This window comes from Enhydra lutris, unplaced genomic scaffold (genome assembly GCF_002288905.1).
Source record: "Enhydra lutris kenyoni isolate GAN:26980312 unplaced genomic scaffold, ASM228890v2 scaffoldscaffold6, whole genome shotgun sequence".
NCBI lineage: Eukaryota > Metazoa > Chordata > Mammalia > Carnivora > Mustelidae > Enhydra > Enhydra lutris.
In genome coordinates, this window is record NW_019154090.1 from 42188674 (window position 1) to 42212126 (window position 23453).

Sequence of the window (23453 nt, forward strand, 5' to 3'; positions counted from 1 at the left end):
TTGTGCCAGTACCATGCTGTCTTGATGATGACAGCTTTGTAATAGAGCTTGAAGTCTGGAATTGTGATGCCACCAACTTTGGCTTTCTTTTTCAATATTCCTGTGGCTATTCGAGGTCTTTTCTGGTTCCATATAAATTTTAGGATTATTTGTTCCATTTCTTTGAAAAAAATTGATGGTATTTTGATAGGAATTGCATTAAATGTGTAGATTGCTTTAGGTAGCATAGACATTTTCACAATATTTGTTCTTCCAATCCAGGAGCATGGAATATTTTTCCATTTCTTTGTGTCTTCCTCAATTTCTTTCATGAGTACTTTATAGTTTTCCGAGTATAGATTCTTAGCCTCTTTGGTTAGGTTTATTCCTAGGTATCTTATAATTTTGGGTGCAATTGTAAATGGGATTGACTCCTTAATTTCTCTTTCTTCTGTCTTGTTGTTGGTGTAGAGAAATGCAACTGATTTCTGTGCATTGATTTTATATCCTGACACTTTACCGAATTCCTGTACAAGTTCTAGCAGTTTTGGAGTGGAGTCTTTTGGGTTTTCCACATATAGTATCATATCATCTGCGAAGAGTGATAGTTTGACTTCTTCTTTGCCGATTTGGAAGGGCATGCCAATTTCTTTGGATGTTCTCCTCCGGGCATGGACACCAAGCCAGCACCATCTCTGTTCAGCAGACCAGGGACCCTTAAGAAATGCTAGTTTCACCTGCTCTGAAACTCCAATAAAGGGCTGGTGGATGTTGACCAGCAATGAGCTTGTTCCTGTTACTGTTCCAGCCGCACTGGTGGCCTCAAAGGCAGCTTAGAACTTAGAAGCAATGGCTGGACAAGAAAATGCAGCATCTCTCCATCATGGGCTTTGCATTGCAACGGGAAATAGAAAACAAAATGCCCTACAAGGGCCACTCTCCAGCGAGCAAGCATTGTTCTCCTGGTTGGGAAACCGAATTTAATAGCAGAGTGTCTCTCCTGGGCTCTCCTCACACTTTAAACTAGCTTATCATCCCCTCTGCAATTCTTTGGTAACTGGTTTTCCTCTGTGTGCACATTGCTTCAAGAACTTATTCAAAACTCCCAGCCAAGGACTGTTTATGAAAGCAAACTTCATGCATATGCAGAACTGCTTTTAGGGGATATGTATATTAGAATTTCTTACCCTGTGCTTAATTTGATTTTATAGGATTATTCCTTTTTAAGCAGAGCAAGTGTATTTATTCTACTGTGAACCATTTAATAATTACCTGCAGTATCCAAGCTCCAGGGAGATAGCTGAAACACAGTTGAGAAATTTGTAAAGGGAGTATAATTTCCTTCTAGCTTGTAATCAGAGAAATACAGACTGCCAAGCAAAATAATAATATAGTCATAGTAGGGGTAACCCAGTTTGCAAAAAGGTAGAAAACAATCCATGTTTAATGAACATCAATAATATGCAAAACAGATATAACTTATTTCTTGTGTGGTATCGGCATCTAGCTTTACATGTTTTTCCTTGCTGACATTCAGTGCATATTGATTGGCTGGTTGATGGATGGGTGGCAGACCTTCTCGGCCATGCTTACGTGTTGAGGGCCCTTGACACCTGTCCGTTTTAGAATGGCTTGCTTCTTCCAAGGTTTGCAGCCCACGCTTTGTCAATAATCTCCCAGCCTTGCTCGCTTTTAGGTCAATGTTTGGTGATGCATCACAGATCTGTATTCCATTACTGTGCTGCTGTCCATAAAACTCCCTCTTGCATAGCATTTCTTTGACAGGCATTCACCACTGAAATGTCATTCCTGCCATTGGCAGAATTTATGGGGCATCACAACGGTGCTGCACGCTCTCTCGTGAGCCCTAACAAGTAAGAGATTCTGGATTAGAGGCAATTCCTGGCCACAAAGAGTTTACTATAAATTCAGAAAGGGAGAAGACATTTATTACTCAGGCAACCAAACTGGGAGTGAGCGGCGAAGAAGGGTAAACAGATGCTGAAGGACATAGATCTCTACGTGAGCTCAATTGATTGATAGCATTAGTTAAACCTCCAAATAAGCAAGATTCTCAGTGATTAACTTTTTTTCTTACTAGAAGTCATATTTCATTTTTTAGAACGCTGTGCAACAGGCCAAAAAAGAACCTGTGAGGAAAACAGCCATTTCTGGTTGGATATTTACACGTTGATGGAAACTGATGCTTTACCCAGGAGACACTTAATGGTGGAGAAATAGACGAACACCTTTCCCTCCTGTCTTTAAGAACTAATTCTGAAATCAGCTCCTGGCTAATCAAATTCAAACTGTTTTCAAAGACCTACTCTAACTTCTTCTCTCGTGTGAGCTTTGAGACAACCTCATAAGCCGATGTGAGTGCAAATGCTGCCCCTGTCCCATTAACTATCTCTCTACCCAAACTGGAGCATAGAGAAATCCTACATAGTTTAATTTTGTGAGCCACTAGGAGCCATCGGTGAAATACCACATAGTTGCTTTTTTAAAAAATTTCCGGTTCCCTACCTGCATTAGACAGATCTTCATTATTTAGATTTTTCCCCTCAGTTCAAAGAAATAGACATAACACAGAGGAGGGGGTTATGGAGAGAATTACATAGACTGTAAAAGAAATATCTGTATGTTGGTGTAGTCATTTCTACCTTGGAAACTAATATTATGCATGCCATATGGGGGACTTTTATGGCCCTCAGGTAGCAATAATTCTTTCCTTAAGGGAGAAAAATACAGCAGATTATTATGGACAAATGTAGTGTTTTAACTGGTTGGAATAGATAAAGTGATCCCTAAATACTTTTCCCCATCTGTAAAATGGGCCTGAACTCCACCTAGATGGTTTGTATGCAGGACTATATACACGCATATATGGTATTTGGTTCAGAGCATGACAGATGGTAGGCATTCCCTAAGTGGCAACAAATATAACTGTGAAATTCAGCAAAGGGATGTCTAGAGGAGCTAAGACAGAGGTTCTCCAACTAGCTAGAAAATGAGGAGTGTTTATGCCAAAGGAGTCAATGGATGACCCAGCTATGGACGACCTCACCCACCTTTCTCAGCCATTCAATCTCTCATCTGAGCCTTTGACAAAAACTAGAAAACAGTAGCTCAAGGTTAAACTTTCTGGCCAGAGTCTGGTGCCTGTGTTTCTGCAATTTTGATTGAAAGAAGAGTTATATCCAAAGATGGCTTAAATGCATGAAACAAGGTTGATTTGTGGGGAAGATTGAAGGGCTTAGCATCTAGGGTCAGAAAGATGGAAAGCCTCTTCACTTCTCCAGAAAGTACTGAGTGCTTGCCAGGTGACTTGGGGTTTTCCCCAGAAGCAGTTGTACATGCTGTCCTATCCAGCCATTTGGGCTTACCCTTGGAGAGAGCATTTGATATAAGCCAGGAAACATGAATGACTGAGCCCTGCACTTCAGCTCCAATATATCTAACATGAAAGTATCTTTCTCCAAAGACATGGCTGAAAAGACTGTACCTAGCTGCTATACAGTTCTGGTTGTGTAGGGATCTGTAGACCTAGGGAGACTGGAGGCTAGAGCCTCATGTCCATGAACCTGGCCAAGTTGCCCACTGGCTTGCTTATCTCCAATATCTCTGTGAATCAAGGGCCCTAAAACCTCATTATAAGCCTTGGCTGTGGGATATAGAACTAAGGAGTCCATTAAAACAACTGTGGGACCAACAACAACAACTTCCCAGAGGAAGAGAGAGAAAGAAAAGGAAACAAAACAAAAACCCTCCAACTTAATAGCCTACAAACTAACATTCCACAATATCTGGAAAAAAAAAAAAAAACCCACATCAAACACAATTTAAAAGTCAAGATATGAGTTTATATCAAGTGCAATTAATTTTATGGAGAGTTTTTTTTATTAGTTTCAGAGATAGAATTTAGTGACTCATGGGTTGCATATAACATCCAGTGTTCATTACATCAAATGTTCTCCTTAATGCCCATCGCTGAATTATCCCTCCCCACCTCACCTCCCCTCCAGCAAACCTGTTTGTTTCCTAAAGTTATGGTTTGAGAGTCTTGAAGAAGACATTAAAGTAAGTTATGTTTAGTTTGCTTAGAGGAATAAATGCATGGATAACATCCATTTTAAAAGAAAAATAAATGATGGAGAAACAAGCAAAAATAAACATGAATATGAGAAGGAACCAATTGCAATTGGGAGACGTAGCCTCTGGAATTAAATCCCAATGAAATTGATAAAATCTAGCCTGGGTGCAGTTGAAGAGATAATTATTGGACTGAAGATAACATTGTTTATTAAAAACCTACAGCAAACATTCTTCTTTTTTGTGGGGAGGGGGAAGTTGCATTAATTTCAGGTACACAACATAGTGATTTGACAACTCTATACATTAAGCTGTGCTCACCACAATAAGTATAGTCACCATCCATTACCATGAAACACCATTACAATATTATTGACTATATTCCCCATGCTGTACCCTTCACCCCCATGATTCATCCATTCTGTAACTGTAAGTTTGAACCTCTTAATGCCCTTCACCTATTTTTCCCACCCCCTCCCCTCTGGCAACCTCCAGTTTACAAACATTATTCCTAATCCTGAAACTTTGATGGCATTCTCTTTAATTCTGGGTGAAAAAAGAATGCTTCTTATCATCTCTTTGATTTGACACCATGCCATATCTCATACCTAATGAAATAATTATAAACCTAAGAAAAGATACATGAGAACATTAAGGAGAAAATTAAAAAATTTAGAAAGCATTCAAGAGGTCCTGAATGAATGGAGCTGCCTACTAAGTTCATGGATGGAAAGAAGGAAAAATATAATATAAGATATCAAATTAATCTGTTAGTTCAAAGCAATTTTAGCTAAAGTCTCAAGACTATTTTTCTGTGAAACTAGCCCAAATGATCCCAAAATTGATAGGGAATAGCAAAGGGCCAAGAATACAGTAAGACAAAGGAAGAGGAGAATGATTGTAAAGAAGAAATAAAAGAGAAAGGGAAGATGAACCACAACAGCAAGATGGGAAAATTCTGCCTGGCAGATAACAAAGCATTATAAAACTATAATAATCATGAGAGAGAAGGGTTAGCCTGGGGAGAGGGAAAAACAATCAAAGAAACAGAAGAGAAAACCCAAAAGCAGACTGCCATACAAAAGAATTTTTTTTAAGATTTTTTTTAAGATTTTTTTTTTTTAAACTTTTTTTTAAGATTTTATTTATTTATTTGACAGAGAGAGACACAGAGAGGGAACACAAGCAGGGGGATGAGAGAGGGAGAAATAGGCTTCCACTGAGCAGGAGCCAGATGTGGGGCTCCATCTCAGGACCCTGGGATCATGATCTGAGCCAAAGGCAGACGCTTAACAAATGAGCCACCCAGGCACCCCAGTACAAAAGAATCTTAATAAATGACCAAGATGGCAATAAGAAACAATGAAAACAGGGTGGCAAAATGATACTAAATAAATGCTGCTAGTTATTCATATGGGGAAAATAGGTGTTCACCCCACACACTGAGCATCAATGAATTCTAGGAGAATTTTTTTTAAAGATTTTATTTATTTATTTGACAGATGGAGATCACAAGTAGGCAGAGAAGCAGGCAGAGAGAGAGGAGGAAGCAGGCTCCCTGCCGAGCAGAGAGTCTGATGTGGGACTCGATCCCAGGACCCTGAGATCATGACCTGAGCCGAAGGCAGAGGCTTTAACCCACTGAGCCACCCAGGCTCTAGGGTGGCTCTAGGAGAATTTTTAATTAAAATGTAAGAAAACATCTTTATGATTCTGGGCTAGGGATGGATTTCTTAAACAAGACACTAAACCACAAGGAGAAGGATAAGATTAAGAAAACAAAGTTAAAATTATACACTTCAGTTCACAAATCACAATAAACAAAGTTAAAAGACAAGCCACAGACTAGATAGGTACAAGTTCTATGAGCCAAAATGGTTAGTAGCCAACATATATAAAGAAGAGCTACTAATCAATGAAAAAAAAATAGAAAAAAAGGGCCCAAAGTTATGCAAAGATTAACAGGACACCTGAGCTAATTCACATATGAAAAGATGCTCAACATTCTTAGCAATGAGGAAATTGCAAAATAAAAAATGAGATACCATTTCACAGCATTTGGATATGCGTAAATGGTCAAGTTTGACGATACTAGGTGTTGGCTCTCTTCCTCTCTGCAGGAGGTAATATATATCCAAAAAACGTGTTTTTACCCTTACATACATAGCCCAGAGGAACTGCCACACATGTGCACAAGGTAATAATGTACAAGAAAGTTTCTTCTCAAATTATTTGTAATGGCAAGCCAATTGCAAACAACCTAAATGCCTAAGACTAGGAGTATGAATAAGTAAATCTCAACCTATTTATAAATGGACTACTACACAGCATCACTACACAGCAGTAAAAATAGATGCACCGGGGTGCCTGGGAGGCTAGGCTGTTAAGCAGCTGCCTTCTGCTTGGGTCATGATCCCAGGGTCCTGGGATCGAGCACTGCATTGGACTCTCTGCTCTAGAAACCTGCCTCTCTCTCTCCCACTCCCCCTGCTTGTGTTCCTTCTCTTGCTGTGTTTCAGTCAAATAAATAAAATCTTTTTTAAAAAAATAAAAATAAATAAATGCACCAGAATTTATGAATAAACCTCAGAAATTCAAGTGGAAAATGCAAATTTTAGCGATTATATAATATATAATATGTTAATATAATAATATATTATTATATATTATATATTATATATATAATATATATTATATATTATTATATATATTATATATTATTTATATTATATATTATATATTATTATATATTAATATAATATAATAATATATTATATATTCATATATATATGAAACATTTATATAGAGTTTGAAAACAAGCAAGTAGTGGCTTATATGCTTATGTATAGCTGATTATAAACTAATTGCATGAAAACATGCACATGCATTCCAAGAATCAACTTAGTATAGTAGTCACTTCTGAGGAAATGAAGAGAAGTATGGCCTTGGGGAGGGCTTTGATTGTATCAGTAAAGATTTATTTCCTTTAAAAAAAAAAAGTATGTCAATATAAAATACATGGAATGTACCCTTGTAATTACAGACTCCTTTGGTCATGTGAATATCCAGGATATCTTGACTAGTAATGCACAGAAATATGCACTTTGCTTTGCTCAGGAAGGTGGGGATCAGGCCAGAGGCCATAACTGTACTACGTATTTGTTCTGCCATTTTGTTTTCTTGTGTGACCAGAGTTTCCATGACAAATAGGGTACATGTTCTTCATTCTGCCTGTCTTTCTGTTCCTTCAAGGGTTAACTTTCCTCAAGACATACACTTTAAGATTTTATTTATTTGTCAGAGAGAGTGAGCACAGGCAGACTAAGAGTGGCAGGCAGAGACAGAGGGAGAAGCAGACTCCCCGCGGAGCAAGGAACCTGATGTGGGACTCGATCCCAGGACGCCGGGATCATGACCTGAGCCGAAGGCAGCCGCTTAACCAACTGAGCCACCCAGGCGTCCCAAGACATACACTTTAAAATTTAAAACTATATAGTCTATAATAGAATAAAGATAGGTATAAGGTCAAAAGAGATTTAATTTACCCTCATGGGTACATTGAAGGTAACTTAAGAGAATGACATTAGAAGTGCTTATTGTATCACCAAATCTTGCTGAATAACACCCATTCCCTAAATGTCTCTTGAATCAATTTCCTATTTTCCCTGCACACCGCTGCTGCCTTAGTTTTCACTCTTTCCATCACAGCAATGGTTTTGTCTTCCTGCTCTCCCTGAAAACCAACTACCATTTTGTTAATTATATTATGTGTGATAATGACATTGTAGTTATTTATAATTCTTTCATTGTTTTAGAGATGTATTAAGCAGTTTGAGCAAAAAAAAAATCTATTTTCAAGTTGATTCACAAAAAACTTTAATCAAATACGGCATAATATTAACTGTACATGTATGCACAAGAGTAAAGAATAAAAATAACCAAATATCTATCAATAGATGACCAATTGAATAAAAGATAGTATACCCACAAAAAAATCTAAAGTAGGGAAAACATTTGGCTTTGATAAAGTTGGGTGGTATGAGATTGGTTTTGTTATGCACTGAATTTGTTGGTATTTTAAAAATAATAATAATAAACTGAGTCAAAATAGAAGCACCAATATGTCAGTCAGAGCCAGTGCTGTTAACAGAACCACTTCAACCCACCAGCCTCAGAGTGTGTATTAAATTTGGCCAATGCCCAGGTGCCCTCCCCCATACCACACAAACCTGAGAGTAGGGTAGGGAATAAGAGATCAGACAAGACAGACTTTTTCTCCTATTCTTCCAAGGATGGCCTTCTTCTGATCCTTGTCACCCAACATCCTTGTGGTCACCCAAACATCTTAGTATTTACGACACCCTTCAAATTCATTTATTTCACTTACTTACCATTTGAATTTCTCCTTCCAGAAAAGATATCAAGCAGGAACTACTAATATGGTAGAAGCATTCAATAAGAATAAAATTAAAGTTCACCAGTTCAGATTATTCCAGCAGCTGTAATAAATGCATCCCCAAATCTTAGCGGCTTAACACAATAAAAGTTATTTATCATTCACCTACCAGTTCCTCCACATATTCTTAGTGGAACAGCTCCCCTTCACGTGGCAATTCAAGGACATGAGCTTCTTCCATCTGTGACACTTGTTTCCAGAGTTACCATGCTTGTCCACATTAAACTGCAAGAGTGAGAAGAGCACAGATAAGCACTCATGGGTAGTTTTTATGCCCGGAGGCAGTAGGCCTCCCGTGTGCCCACATCACATTGGCATAATGCAGTCACATGACTGCACAGTAGTGCGAGAGAGGCTGGGAAATGGACCCTAACTGGATCCCAGGAAGAAAAGAAAATGAGCTTGGTGATCAGTTAGCATCTTCTGCCATCCCAGAGATCAAGTTGCAAAGTAACAGACAATGCTGTACCAGAAAACTTGAGACGAAGGTATTAACAAATGAATTAGCTAAAGAACCAGTGAAAACCGGGTCAGTTACTCAGTTACTTTTTGTATTAGTCAGGATCCTCCAGAGAAACAGGACCAATAGGATATGGATATAGAGAGAAAGAGATGATTATAAAGAATTGGCTCACACAATGATGGAGGCTGGCAAGTCCAAGACAGGGTGGGCTGGCAAGCTGGACACCCAGGAAAGCCAGCATTCCAGTTCAAGTCCAAAGGCAGTCTGCTGGAGAATTCTGTCTTGCTCAGGAAGGTCACTCTTTTTGTTCTATTTAGGCTTTCAACTGATTGGGTGAGGCCCACCCACAGTATAGGGAACAATCTGCTTACCCAAGTCCATTAATTTTCTTACCCAAATCTCCCACACAGAAACTCCCAGAATAATGTTTGACCAAATATCTGAGCGCCCCTTGGCCCCACCAAGTTAACACATAAAATTAACCATCATATTTTTTATCTGTACTTTTCTGTTAGGAATAGATGATAGTCAAGGATCATCAGTAAGAGCAAGGGTTTGGAAGCAGCAGACCTGAGTTTGAATTCTGAATCTGCCTTCTAAGTGAAAAAGTGGCTCCTTATCCTGATGTCTCAGATTCCTCTTCTTTAAAATGGGGACAATAAGAACATCTTGGTGGTTCAGTCAGTTAAGCATCTGCCTTTGACTCAGGTCATGATCTCAGGTCCTGGGATTGAGCCCTGTACTGGGCATCTTGCTTAGTAGGGAACCTGTTTCTTCTTCTGCCTGCCATTCCCCATATGTGTGTGTTCACGTTCACTCCTTCTCTCTTTGACAAATATATAAAATCTTCAAAAATAAATAAGTAAGTAAAATGGGGACAATAACAGCTTATTGTGAGGAATGAATGTAATAATGCATGTACCTCTCTCAGCTCAGTGCCCAGCCCGGGTGTGTCAATAAATGAGAGTCATTGTATTCAGACTACTCAGTATATCTTACAGTCTGACTTGAATAACGTACATAAAGAAGTTCATGCTTTTGGCTAGAAAGGACCAGAGGAATGCCCAAATCACTCTAGTGAAAGGCCAGCAATGTGCAAAGAAGGGATGTGCCTGGGCTGTCTCTCTGGAGATTCCAAGGGTCTGGGCAGTGTCTCAGGTGTTCACTTGGACACCTCCATGGCCACTGCAGCTGTTTGAGGAAGTCCCAATGCAATTATCATGGCAACCCAGGTTTGAACCGCAATCCCCCATGGGTTAACCATGGGGACAACCCATGCTTGTCCACGGTCTGTATGAGTTATCCATTGCCAAGGAATGTCACATAACAAATCATCCCAAGACTCAGGAGCTCAAAACAATAAACACTGACTATTGCTCACACATCTATAGGTCAACTGGGCAGTTGTGTTGTTCTGGACTGAGGTCAGCTTTGTGACTGGGCTTACAAATGCATCCCTGGTCAGCTGGCAGGCTGGCTGGGGGATGACCAGCTTAGGACGGCCTCTCTCACATGTCTGGAGGAAAGAGGGCTGCCAGCCAGGGTACCAGAAGTAATGGTCTGCATGGCTTTCATCATTCAATAGGCTCATCTAGCTTGTCCACATGACTCCTGGGCAGGGTCTCTAGAGAAAGAGGAGAAACTACAAGTCCTCTGCAGGGGTAAGTTCCTCATTTCCACCACCTTCTTTTGGCCATAACAAGTCACAAGTACAGCCAGATTCAAGGAAGGGAGAAATAGGCTTCACCTCTTCACGAAAGGAGCAAGAAAATCACATTGCCAAAGACATGGCCCCAGCAGAATGGGGACTTGGGAGTCTCTTTGGCAATGCATATCTGTGACTCCTGCCACTTGCCTCCCTCCCACTGACCCTAGTTAGAAGGTGGCTGATTGAGCAGTGGATCTTTGTTCCTCTCCCCTTAGAGCTCCACATCTGACAGACTTCTTGTTTATTCTAGAGTCAGGAGGGAGTTACTGAACATTCTTAAGAAAGCCATGAGGCCAAATGAAAATGGAATTGCAAAAAGATTTTCCTGACATGCAGGGGAGCAGGCACATGTGTCTGAGACAGAAAGGCAGGAGAGAGGGGAAGGCATCCAAGGCAGTGGGAACAGAGCCTATGAAGGCGCCCAGGGCTGTGGAAAGACACGGTGTCATGAACAAAGATAGGGAACCTCCACTCATTGTTTATAATTAATTAGTGTTGCCTAATTTAGCAATAAAATGTTCCTTCCCACATGTTCCTCTGAGGAGTCCTCAACATCTGCCTCGTACTTCAAGGCCACACTTAAGAATATGGAAGCATTCAATGCCTTTAATCTGCCCATGCCAGTTCACACGCATTCATCCTCTCACCTTGGTGGGCAGTTTGATGGCAGAGCTGGGAGGGAATTAGGGCAGCTCAGTGACTGAGCCTTGGTCTCCAACCTGGCCCAGCTGCCTCATTGCTGTGCTCCTTAGGGCTGGCACCTCTGAAACTCAACTCTGACATCTGTAAAATGGGGCAGTACCTTCTCATAACCTTCTTGAGAGGATGAAAGGGGGTGAGGCAAGAAAGGCACTGAGCATGCTCCCTGGTAGTGAACAGCAGCCCAGGAAGTGGCAGGTGGGTATTTCCCTATGTCCTTCTTCCCCTAGAACAGGGTTCTACTCAGTGTGGTCTCCATCAGTGTATCCATGTGCTTCATGAATGCTGGCCAAGGTCCTGACTCTCCAGGCTGGCCCTACTTGGACCTTGCAGGTTTGAGAGAAGAGATCTTGACAGGGCTGATAATTAAATAATAAGGAAATGAATGCTTGGCCAAATTAGACATGGCAATGACTCTAAGCTCTTATTTAAATATTTATTTGTTCGGCATCAATCATACAGCGAGAAAGCAAGCCAAATTTAATCAGTATCCATTACAGTTCCATTTTAAAATATGTATGTACCTACACATAAAGGAACATGTACTTTATATGTGGTGTGTACATTATGTAAGTATATATTTAAACATATATGGATTATATAAAATGCATAAGTATATATTACATTAAAATATTTAAGTATATAATTATGTACTTAAATATGTACATTTATATTTTAAATATAATTATGTACTTAAATATGTACAGTATACCTATGAATCAACATAAAGAGTGTACATATTTCAGTATATATACATATCCAAACATACATGTGTGTACACATACACGTACACATACACACGTGTGTGTGTGTGTGCTTCCATGCTGGTTTTAGCAGCTTTCTTTAGCATTTCGTACAGCATTTGGAATATGATAGCCACGAAAGCCACGTTCATAGTAGCCTCTCCCATCAAGTTAAACCATAACTGGGCCCCTTCTCAAAAATCTCAAAAATCTCCTATGCGGTCCATAGAAAACTTAGAGACCAGTACATAGTAGTTTTCACAGCACAGTGGTTTTCACAGATTATTTTTTACCACAAGGGCCATCCTCTGAAGGAACTACGAGGTTTACTTAGACCCAATATACAGATTGCATTCTTGCTCCAAAGGGAATTTGGAGCCCATAAGATGTGTAGCCCTTTGTGGAAGCAGCATCTATTTTTGCTCATATCAAGGGAAAGAAAATAAGAATATATATATATATTTTTTTTCCTCCCCTTCCCCATCCTTGGGTACGATGTTTTTAAGAGCTGGTGTGTTAGCTTTGCTTGCCCCAAGAGGATATTGCAAAGAATACACCAGATCATGCAGAACTCTGAAATCCTAGGGCCACAGAGCCAATAAGCTCCCTTCAACCACGTTTTCCTTATGTACGCCATGGCTGGAACAGTGAGTGGAGAAGCCAGCCCTCACCATCCTGTCCCTTCAGCGGGTTGCACAGACGCTATTCCAGCAGCCTGGATCACGTGACCCATTGACTCCTTTAGCTGCTTCCTTGACCATCAGAACAGACTTTTGGGGACTGGGGCCAGTAATCTCAGATGCCTGTACCAGTGGAAACTCCCACATTTTGAACGCTGGTTTGGGTTAAGACACAGCATCCTGATGGACTCAGAGTTTATGTTTGTTTTGGTTCTCTATTGGGACTTCGCAAACTACCCCAAAACATAGCGGCCTCAGAAAGAACGAACATGTATCTGTTCACAGACCTGTAAGCTGGGCAGGGACAGCCTGTCTCTCTCCACCTGCCACTGATTGGGGTGATCTAGCTAGGTCTGGAGGAGGACGGTGTCACCCCTCAAGTGTCTGGAGCCCCATCAGAGATGTTGGAACAGCAGAAATTGCTGGGTTTCTCTCTCCCCACATGCCCTTGTCCATTCATAGGCTAGCCCAAACTCCCCTACGTGTCCAGCAGAGGCAAGCAGAAGCTGCCTGCCCTCTTATGAAAAGATACAGTTGTCCTTCCACTGCATTCTAGGGGTCAAAGCAAGCCCTCAATTCAAGGGGGAGGGGAAATGCACACAGTAGGACTAGAACTATTTAGAACCCTTGGGTAGAAGGCAAGAGAGAGCAAACAAAAGGGAGAAAATGGATGGTGTCTGTTGCAGATAACATTCTAGAACATAAGCCACAGAAAGACCTTGCTCAGAATCCTAAGGCTAGGCAAACCTTGGAAAGATTCTCGAATGAATGTCCAGGGTTCTTAATCTGGTCAGCCTCAAATGTTCTTTCAATTCTTGAAATTGCATGCAGAACGTTGGCAGTGTATGCTTTCTTATTCTTGGAGGAAGGCGGGAAACTACAACATTCTATATGCCCTCAAAGAAGGCGATATTCCAAAAGAGCTAAGTCACCGTGATTCTATAACTGACAGGCAGCATTACACACCTGTGTAGAGAACCAGCCTTGAAAATAACTAGTAGCCCATGATGTAGGAAAGACGTTAGTGTTCGAAGCCGACAGCCAAGAAAGAATTCTTGAGTTGTCTTTGGTACAAAAAGGTGGTTTTATTAAAGCATGGGGACAGGATAAGTGGGAGAAAGAGCTGCACTGGGGGTCATGAAGAATGGCCCTTTATATACTTTCAAGTTGGGAGGGGGTTAGGGATAGTGTAAGCCTCCCAGGATGCTGAGTGGGCTAGCTATTGTTAAGACAAGGTCATTTATTACTGTTTAGAAAAAACTCAGTCATGAGACCCTTCAGATGTATTTTGGCGGGTCGTATGCTTGGAGGATGATTGCTGACCTATGTCTTGGATGGTGAGGGTTAAAGATAAAGGAAGTTTCCAAAGGAATTTTTAGATGTTAAAGTCGACTTACAAGAGCCTGAAGGTTGGGCTGGGATTGCCTTTTATTTTTAGCAAAGTATTAAGATTCAGGCAGTGGAGTCTCTAAAGGAAGGTCACTCTTCCTGTTTCCAGGATTTGTCAAGGGGCTGTAGGGAGTAGGGACATTTGATAATTTTCCTTCTGCCTTTGCTTCCCACATCAGCCTATAATTCTAGTGCTTCAAACAAAACAGAAGTGTTCCGACTAGCACAAAACTGTCACAGAATCCTTGGTTTTCACTGGAAACCTGTAAGTGTATTTTCTGCTGGAAGATACTTCAAATTTTAAAGTAAAGATCAAATCTCAAGGTTGGAAATGCTCAGAGAAGCCTCTTTATGGTAGAGACAAGTCAAGGTGAAGATTGGGGTGGGGGAGAAGAGGGGGAAGAAAGGAGCTACACAGATGGAAAAGTGGGTGGGCCATGTGCTTGATACCATTTTGGAATGTTAGTGAGGTCCAGAGCCAATGGCCAAGAAGGAATTCTTGAGACATCTTGGGTGCAAAACTGTGATTTTGCACGGGGACAGGACCTGCCAGCAGAAAGAGGTGCACTACAAGCGTGAGGGGTGACTGATTCTAAACTTGGGATTTGGGGGAAGTAAAGGAGAGGGGAGGTTTTCAAAAGGACTTTCCTATGCAAAAGAGGACCTTTAGGACACTTAGGATTCGCCATTGTAAAGCTAAGGTTGTTTTTTTTTTTTTTTTTCCTCTAACAAAGCCTTAACCTTAAGACAGTAGAGAGTTTCCTGGAGGAATATTCTATTTTGCCTGCCTCAAGTACTTGTCAGCGGGCTGCAGGTCATTAAGAAATTTAATTTTACTTTCCCTTCTGCCTTTGTTTCCAACAAAGGCAGGGGAGGGGAGGGTGACTTTAGGGCTCTAGGAAATTGCATCTATGGGTCTCTGGAAGTTAGGCTATTGACAAGAATGCTTTTTTCCTTGGGGCGCCTGGGTGGCGTCTGCCTTCAGCTCAGGTCATGATCTCAAGATCCTGGAACTGAGCTCAGCTCATTGAGCCCCGCATTGGGCTCCCTGCTCAGCGGGAAGCCTGCTTCTTCCTCTACCACTCCCTCTGCTTGTGTTCCCTCTCTCGCAGTCTCTCTCTCTGTCAAATAAATAAATAAAAATCTTTTAAAAAAAGAAAAAAAAAAGAATGCTTTTTCCTTGTAAATCACTAAGATGTTGGTACACTGAGGAGACTCCCATCCTGCAAAACTGTGACTTCTCTAAGGTAACCATTTTTTTGTTGTTGTTGTTTTTCTTCCTTGCCTTAGATTTTAGGCAGCCTGGAAGGCCTGAGAAACATCGCACAGATCCCACCTGGGGTGCAGGGGTGGGAGGTGGGGGAGGCCGTGAACTTGCGCTTTGCCCTCAGCTTGCCTTCTGCTCCTTCATCGGGCTGACTCCTGCTAACCGGACCATTGAAAAGAACCAAACTGCTTCCAGTTCACAGAATTTAAGGAGCCTTCCCGAGAGTCCCGACTTGCCTTTGTTTTTTCTCCACAGCCACGGGACCCGATGTGCAGGCGAGGTTTCTGCCGCAGCCAACAACAATATCTGTGGGGTTGGAGTGGCGTACAACTCCAAGGTCGCAGGTAAGCTTTCCCTGCCAGACAGCAGGTGTGGTGCCCAGAAAGCCTCACACTCTGGTCTCCAGCCTTGAGGGGGAGAGGGGGAGCGCTGGCAAAAATTCCCACTGGAGCAGCAGACCTGGGACTAGTAGATTTTTTTTCAAGATTTTTTTTTATTTATTTGATAGAGAGACAGAGGGAACACAAACGGGGCAGAGGGAGAGGGAGAAGCAGGCTTCCCGCTGAGCACAGAACCTGATTCGGGGCTTGATCCCAGGAGCCTGGGATCATGACCTGAGCCAAAGGCAGATGCCAAATGACTGAGCCACCCAGTTGCCCCTGGCACTAGTAGATTTTGCAAGTGCGGGGGGTGCAGGGAACCAGTTCTTTTAATCTATCTGACAATATCAATACACTGAGGTTTTTTTTTTTTATTCCAGTGTGCTATATATGCAGAAAAGTGCATAGGTCAGGAGCACACAGTTCAGTGAATTTTCACAAACTGACCACATCCACATAAACCATCAAGACACAAAACATCACCAGTATCCCAAAACCCTCCTCACATCCCCTCCCTGCTACTACTCATATACACAAGAATAAGCATGAGCCTGATTTCTCACAACAAATAGGGGTCATTGCCAGCTTTTCAACTGGAATATGAATGGAATTGTACTGATTGTACTCTTTTGTGTCATTATCAATTACATTCTAATGAGACTCCAATAAAGCCTATAGAATATAAAAAGATGTGTACAAATTATTGTACGCAGACTCAGAACTCACTTTTTAAAAAAAAGGGGGTTTTTACACAATGCATCTCCTCTCTAAGGAAATATATTCTACCTAAAACCTGTGTATCAAGTTCCATGGGAAGGATATTTAACAATTTCACCTTTACTGGGGACTTTAGAAATGAGGATGGCAGAATCACTAGACATTTAGAAACCAGCATCTCCCTCTCCAAAAAAGAGTGGGAGAGAGAATGAAAGGGGTCCATACACTGTCAACATCCCGCTGGAGAATGGAGTGGCTCTTGGCACGGTCCACATTTTGCATCAAATTGGTTCTTAATTTATTCAAAGCTGAGTCACTCAAACTTGTTTTTCTTTTTTTACAACTCTCTTGATATTTTTTTCCTAGCAATTTAATGAAACCATAAACATACTTTGTGCTGACACTTGCATTTCCAGGGACCAAAATAAAGCCAGAACAACCTTTACGAACCCATCATTAACCTCTTCCAGAGCTGTTTGCTAAGACGCTTGCCCAAGCTGGATGCTGAATTTCACAAAAGAATACATCTGGAGGGTCTGAAATGCAAACGAGGGAAGCTTGCCCCTCCGGTTTCTGCTCTTTACTTTGTGTGCATTCAAAATGCAGGCATTAAAATGTCAGAAGCCATTATGAGCTCAGAAGAAAGAATAACACCCAGTTAATAATTTATAATGCAGGCTGGGACCTTGGGGATCTGAGGCGAGGTAGGCTCCCTATCCACAGGATAGAACTGGAGGCAACTGAAAAATTCACACCTGGACTTCCCATTCACTGTGATTGCCTTGGAAATAATTTGGATCCCAAAGTGTAGTTTCAAAATAGCTTTGGAGCCCGAAGTAACTGGGTTTCTTTTGAACAAGGGATTCTTAAAACTATTGCCTGCAAAACTGAGTTAGGAGCAGCTCAAGGTGTTAGGAGAGTTTACAGGGTCCCTTTCTCCATCTGTCTTCTAGGCTTTTCTCTCTTGTTATTTGTGCTCTGAAAATATCTGAGCAGTTCATCAAATGGTCCTATTTTCCCTGTTCTTTTTGTATGAATTCCCTAAAAGAGAAACATGAGACAAGGATTTCAGTGTGTTAACACAAGAAATAAGAGGGCCGACAAAATGGGTTTATTCAGGATGACACAGAATTGCAATTCAGGACTTTGCAAGATATGGCAAAACCACAGGCAAATCCCACAAAGCAGTGGAATGGAGGAGGAGGAAGTTGGGAAGAGTTGTTTTGAAGGATAGTCCTCGGGAGAAAAGCAGGAGTTTGGGGTGATTTTCGCTACTCCTTGGCTGATTTGCAGGGGTAGTGGATTTCTTAAAGGAGATACAATGTACATCTTTTCCAGCTGGTGCCAGAAATTATTGATTCTTTCCTGTTGACAACTCTGCGGGGATCTGTTATTGACATTTCTTCCTGTAATTGATATTGAGTGATACGGCTCCCTCTTCTGGACTCCCGATTCCATTTTGGTGAACTTTCCCTTTATTTTCACTGGCGCAAGGAGTTTCTTTGGGAGTTGATCCTGGGAAGCCAGGGGAGGAGAGACAGCTAAGGGAGGAGAGCCAACAAAGGATGTATAGATGAATTGGCTGCTCCTGTGGGCAAGTGGGGCTCTGAGGGACTGTGGGGACACCCCACAGAATTGCCCCCCACCAAGGTGAAGAGGCTGAGGAGTTTATCCGCCGCCTCCCATCCCTCATTGATGGGGGGTGACTCCTGCTCCCTCAGCACCCTATCCAGCTGCCAGGTCACATGGGTGGAGCATAAATCCTGAGGCAGAGAACACACCCTCGCAAAGACACCTGGAGAGGACAGTGAATGCAGGCAGGTGCAACCCCTGAACTCTGCCTCATCTGCTGACTGACTCCCAACACCAAAGGCGAGTGAATGCAGTCTCCTACCTTAAAGACATGACCTGACCTGTGCTTTGTGGAACCCCAGCCTGCTCAGGTCTCATGGCAATGCCTAGGTTCCAGAAATAGACCAGAGCTGGTAGGAGGCGTGCCCAGCCACACAAAGCGTTTCATAAGCACGGGAGCCTCCTCTTCCACTCCCAGTTTTGCTCCTCTGGAACTACTCATGCTGATGCTAACTGTTCGAGGGGCCCAAAAGTCTAGTCCCCATTGTCCTGTGCCTGTTACGATATCCAGTGTCCTCTGGGCTTCCCCGGAACAGCACAAGAAATTCTTCATCAGGAAGCCCTATACTGTTACTCAGGAACTACAAAAAATGTGGAATTTCAGCCTCCTAGGCCTTACACGTTTAGGGGAAACGTTTTGCTCCTTCTGGCTGGCAATCCCAAAAGTTGTCTGGTTTTTATTATTCTAAAGAAACCATGCCTTTCCAGAGACTCTCCTTGCAGGTTTCTGAGCTAGGGGGTGTCTAGATCGCCACCTGGTGGCCAGACAAGATCATTGCTAGTCCCTGGCAGTCTCGAGGTGTTCAGTACAAATAAGGAGATGCCAGAGGTGGGGTGGTCCAAGCCCTTCCTGCCTCTTGGCTCTCTCTTCAACCTGTCCTCAAACAAAAAGAGGCTTAAGTTAAGGTGCTGAAGAATCTTAACCCAGGAAGAGAATAGTGGAGATAAGATGGTAAAAGAGTCCCCTGAAGGGAAAGAAGGAAGAAAATCACACAGCATCTTTTCGTCTGCCTGCTAGCTTGTTGGGTTTCTCTCTTATTCACAAACTTTGCTCACTTTTCCACTAGGGTCCTGTCTTTTTCTTGCTGATTTGCATGTCTTCTTGGTATGTCCTCGATCTTCGCTCCTGCTCAGTTATAGGCAGTGCAAACACCTCCCCCCAATCTTTACAGGAGGTCATTAGTCCACCTGGATTTCACCTTGGTATGTCATGGTGGCCAGGGACCCAGTTTTATTTTTCTCCAAATGTGAACCAGTGTCCCAATACCAACCATTCAATAATCCTTCCTGTCCCTCTGATTTGTGGTGCCACCTTCATCATATATTAAGTTCCTATGCACACATGCTTAGTCCCTGGGTAAATAAAATTTAGATAAAACCACCTAGCAGGTATGAATTAGGAAGTATAGCCACCCTCCTACTGATGAGCCTTTGTATCTGCTCTTCCCTCTGCCCAGAACACCTCCCCCATAGCTTTGCCTGGTCACACCTCTTCATCCTCTTCTCCTGTTTCCCATGGCTTCCTCCAGCATGGCCTCCCACCTGCCTCCTCATCTGCACGTGATAAAGCATGAGGAGTTTTTTTTCATCCCAGCACTAACCATTGTCAGCTAGTGGACGTATTAATGTGCGTGGTGATTTGATCTGTATCTTTCTCCCCATGAGGACAGGGGCCATGTCTGTTTTCTCTCACCTCTGCCCCTAGAACAAGATCTGGGGCTCAGCGGATGCTCAAAGCCTATCTGCTGAGCACCAGAAAGCAAGAAAGGAGTAAAGACAAGGAAGGGTCAGTGATAAGCAGTAGAGATTCATCATCAGACGCGAGAATGGATGGATGAATGGAGTCGTGGGGTGAAGGGCTTAAAGATCGAAGGACCCAAAGCTGCCAGAATTTCTACCAGGAAGCAAACGTTATCTCCTCTTCTACCAGAACCAACTCACCTTTGCTGCTTCATCCCAATCAAATTAGTTCCAAGGAGACCTGGGCCTTCTTACACCCTCTCCCCACTTCCCTCCCTTCCAAGGGCACCACCAAAATCACTGGAAAGAGACAAAGGATCCCTCCACACCCACATCCTAGCTCCAGGCTATCAAGCAGCAGGACCCTCCATCAACCATGTATCATTCAGGGGTCGCAAATGGAATGTGTAAATTTCCAGGAGCTCATCTTTTCTACTTATTCATCAGTACCTCAAAATCTTGTGCCCCAAAGATCCTTTAGTCCAAACAACCACTGATACTTGCATAAGGATAGCAACAAAATAGTACTACTACTACTAATAATAACACAGTTATTCTTTCCACTGTGTCAAACACAATGCAAAACTCCTTACCCAACCCTTTATACAATCTTATCCTACATTATTATATATAATACATGTAATATTACATATTATACATCTATATTATATACTGCCGTATTATATATTATATATTAACATTATACATTATAGTTATACATTAATATTAACATGTTATATATTAATACATTATACATTAACATCCCTTTTTTACAGAGAACAAAACTGGGGCCCCACAGCTTGTAAGCTATAGAATAATTCTGCAGCCCCCACAGCCTGCTCCAGAAGTTCTGACCTTGGCCGCTACACTAAAATGCTTGAATAACTTCCCTTTTCCTGCCCTTCTGGGATAGCTTGGATCCAGCCTGGAGCCACATACCTGCAGTGACAAGAAACTCATTCCCTTCCAACATTGTCTGATCTGCCTTTGGATATGAGTGACTTTGAGAAACTTCCTCTAACATGAGCTCTCTCTTTGATTTCTGTTGTCTGTTGTCATGGACATAATTGATACCACCTCTTTTAGATGACACAGGGCAGGGATGGAGGAAAGCTCCCATTAGTCTGGCTCCTAAAAAGTAAATGTTCTAAAACATGTGAAAACATCCATTTGGCATGTCCAAAAATCTTAGTGCCATCTTGAAGCTTTAATAACCTCAAAAATATGTATATTTGAGGTTTAATTATTTACATTCCCTTATCTACTTACTTACTTTCATGAATTTTGAAGAAAAAGATTAATTTTAAGTTTTTGACTTTGAAAATGCCTTTATTCAGTAATGCTTTAGAAAAATAATCTAATTCTTTTCTTCCTTTTGATTTTTAAAGATTACTTATTTATTTGAGAGAGAGAGAGAGAGAGAGCACATAAGGGGGAGGGACAGAGGGAGAGGGAGAAGCAGACTCTCCACTGAGCAGGGAGCCCAATGAAGGAGGGGCTCGATCCCAGGACCCTGGGATCATGAACTGAGCTGAAGGCAGATGCTTAACCCACTGAGCCACCAAGGTGCCTCTCTTCTTTTTGATTTTTAAATCAGTGTTTGACATCGTCAATCAAAGGGAATAAGATAAAAAATTAAAATTAAAAATTTACTGTCCAAAATGTGCAACCCCCCCCAAAATTGTACAGCAAATATAAATAACAATGCCTTCAAAAGATGTTTCTTGAAATTTGTCAGGTTTGTACTTCTGAGATTATTAAAGCTCAAAACTGCACGAAGGCTTGGGAGATGCTGTCTCTTGCTGCCAATCCCTTCCAGCACTCAACAGCTACTACTGGGTGCCTACCACGTACTTGGTTCTGCTGTGGGTGGTGGGATACAGCTGTGAGGCCACCTACAGGACCCCTGTCCTCACACAGCTTAGAGTCTAGAGAAGACACAGACAATCAGTGAAATCAGCACAGTAATATCAGATACTGATCACTGCTGAGACCAAACCAAAGCACAGTGGAAGAGAATAATCAGACTGAGGGGACGGGTAGAAATTTGAGGGTGGGAGCACCACACTGGGCTTCTGCAGAGTTCTGCAGAGCAACCCCAGGGTGAGGCCAGGCCAGGTGGCATTGGCCTGACCTGCCAACCTTGTTAAGTCAAAGCATCTATATTTTTGCCTTGAGCTTTGTGATGGGATCTCCTTTGTTCCACGATTCTGGAAAAGAGTTTGAAAACCATACTGTTGACCGTTACCGAAATACCCTGAAATTTTGCGGCCACCGATGAATTGCCTCCACATATTTGGCCGACAGAACTCAAAACCTTTCCTGGGAGTTCCCATAATTTTATCTGAGTTTTAAAACAAACCAATAAAAATCTCATAGTAACACAATGATGAACGTGTTTTTAGATCCTTATGTCAGCATGAATTCGCTCCTCAGCCTGCAGACTTATATTCATGAGCATAAAAGGGGGTGATTAGCAACACTGAGGTTTGTGCAGATGCAGCATTTGCTGGTGTGGAGTACAAGTTCCCCTTTTATAATAAGGGCAGAGGTAGAAAGGATTTAACTCAAATCCCTGGGTCTTGCAGCTCTTAGAGAAGGAAGTCTCAGAGTCCCCACTGGTCAGTAGTGCAGTGATCAGACCCGCATGGTGGGGGGATAGATATGTTTGATGTGCGCACTGTGTTTCCTGATGCCATTGAATCACACCAGCCAGGAGAGCACTTTCCAACTGTGAATACACTGAGTCCTAGCCCCCGGGGCTTCCCTCTCTCCCTTTGCCTCTCACCTTTACTCTTGTCTTCCCTTGTTCTCTCTTTCTTATCTGTCTCTGTCTTTGTCTCTCTCTCTGTGCCCCTCTGTAGCTCCTACAGCATCCAGGGGCAAAGGAGAGAGAAAACCCTTGGGTCACCCTGAGCTTCTGTCTTGGCTACAAATGGTGCAGTCGCTTGCAAAAATGAATACTGTATCTCATTCAATTAATGCATGCCTCATTCCTCCCGAGCTTAACAAGATTAAAGGAATGTCGGGCGCCTGGCCCCAGAATATGAATGAGAGCCTCGCTCCCAGTCTGTGGCTGCCCCTGGGTCCCTGGATGCTGAAACAGTCAGAAGATTAATGCACACTAGTTCTGCTGTTCTGTGCAGCACAAAGGGAGGCAGGGAGGGCAAGAAGAGGAAAAGAGTCAGGGAGACAAAAGCTGCAAAGAGAGGGGGTAAAGGGCAGGACTGGATGCACCGTACTGGCTGGATGATGAAATGCAGTGTTGTCTTTGTTTGGCACGCGGGACAGCTCAGGTCTACTTCTGCAGGGTTGAATTTCTCTCACCTTCTGGTTGACGTGAGCTGTTCGGTTCTGCTCATCTAGACAAGTTCAAGACCATTTGGGTTTTCTTCTAGTGGGCAAGTGAAAACCAGCCTCTCTGCGATGTTTCCATACCCAGAAAGTGGGCACGACTTCTGGCCAAAAGAAGTTGCACTATTTGGTTTACTCTGTGATCAGCAGATCA

General features: G+C 42.3%; 1 protein-coding gene across 2 annotated transcripts in view; it reads left to right on the forward strand.

The window, feature by feature from the left end:
• LOC111141692 (proprotein convertase subtilisin/kexin type 2) overlaps positions 1–23453 on the forward strand; it is a 260865-nt gene that overhangs the window by 188505 nt on the left and 48907 nt on the right. For both annotated transcript variants that reach the window (XM_022494453.1, XM_022494454.1), the window contains one exon: positions 15732–15820. In XM_022494453.1, coding sequence (XP_022350161.1) covers positions 15732–15820 — 89 coding nt within the window. The remainder of the gene's footprint in view (positions 1–15731; positions 15821–23453) is intronic.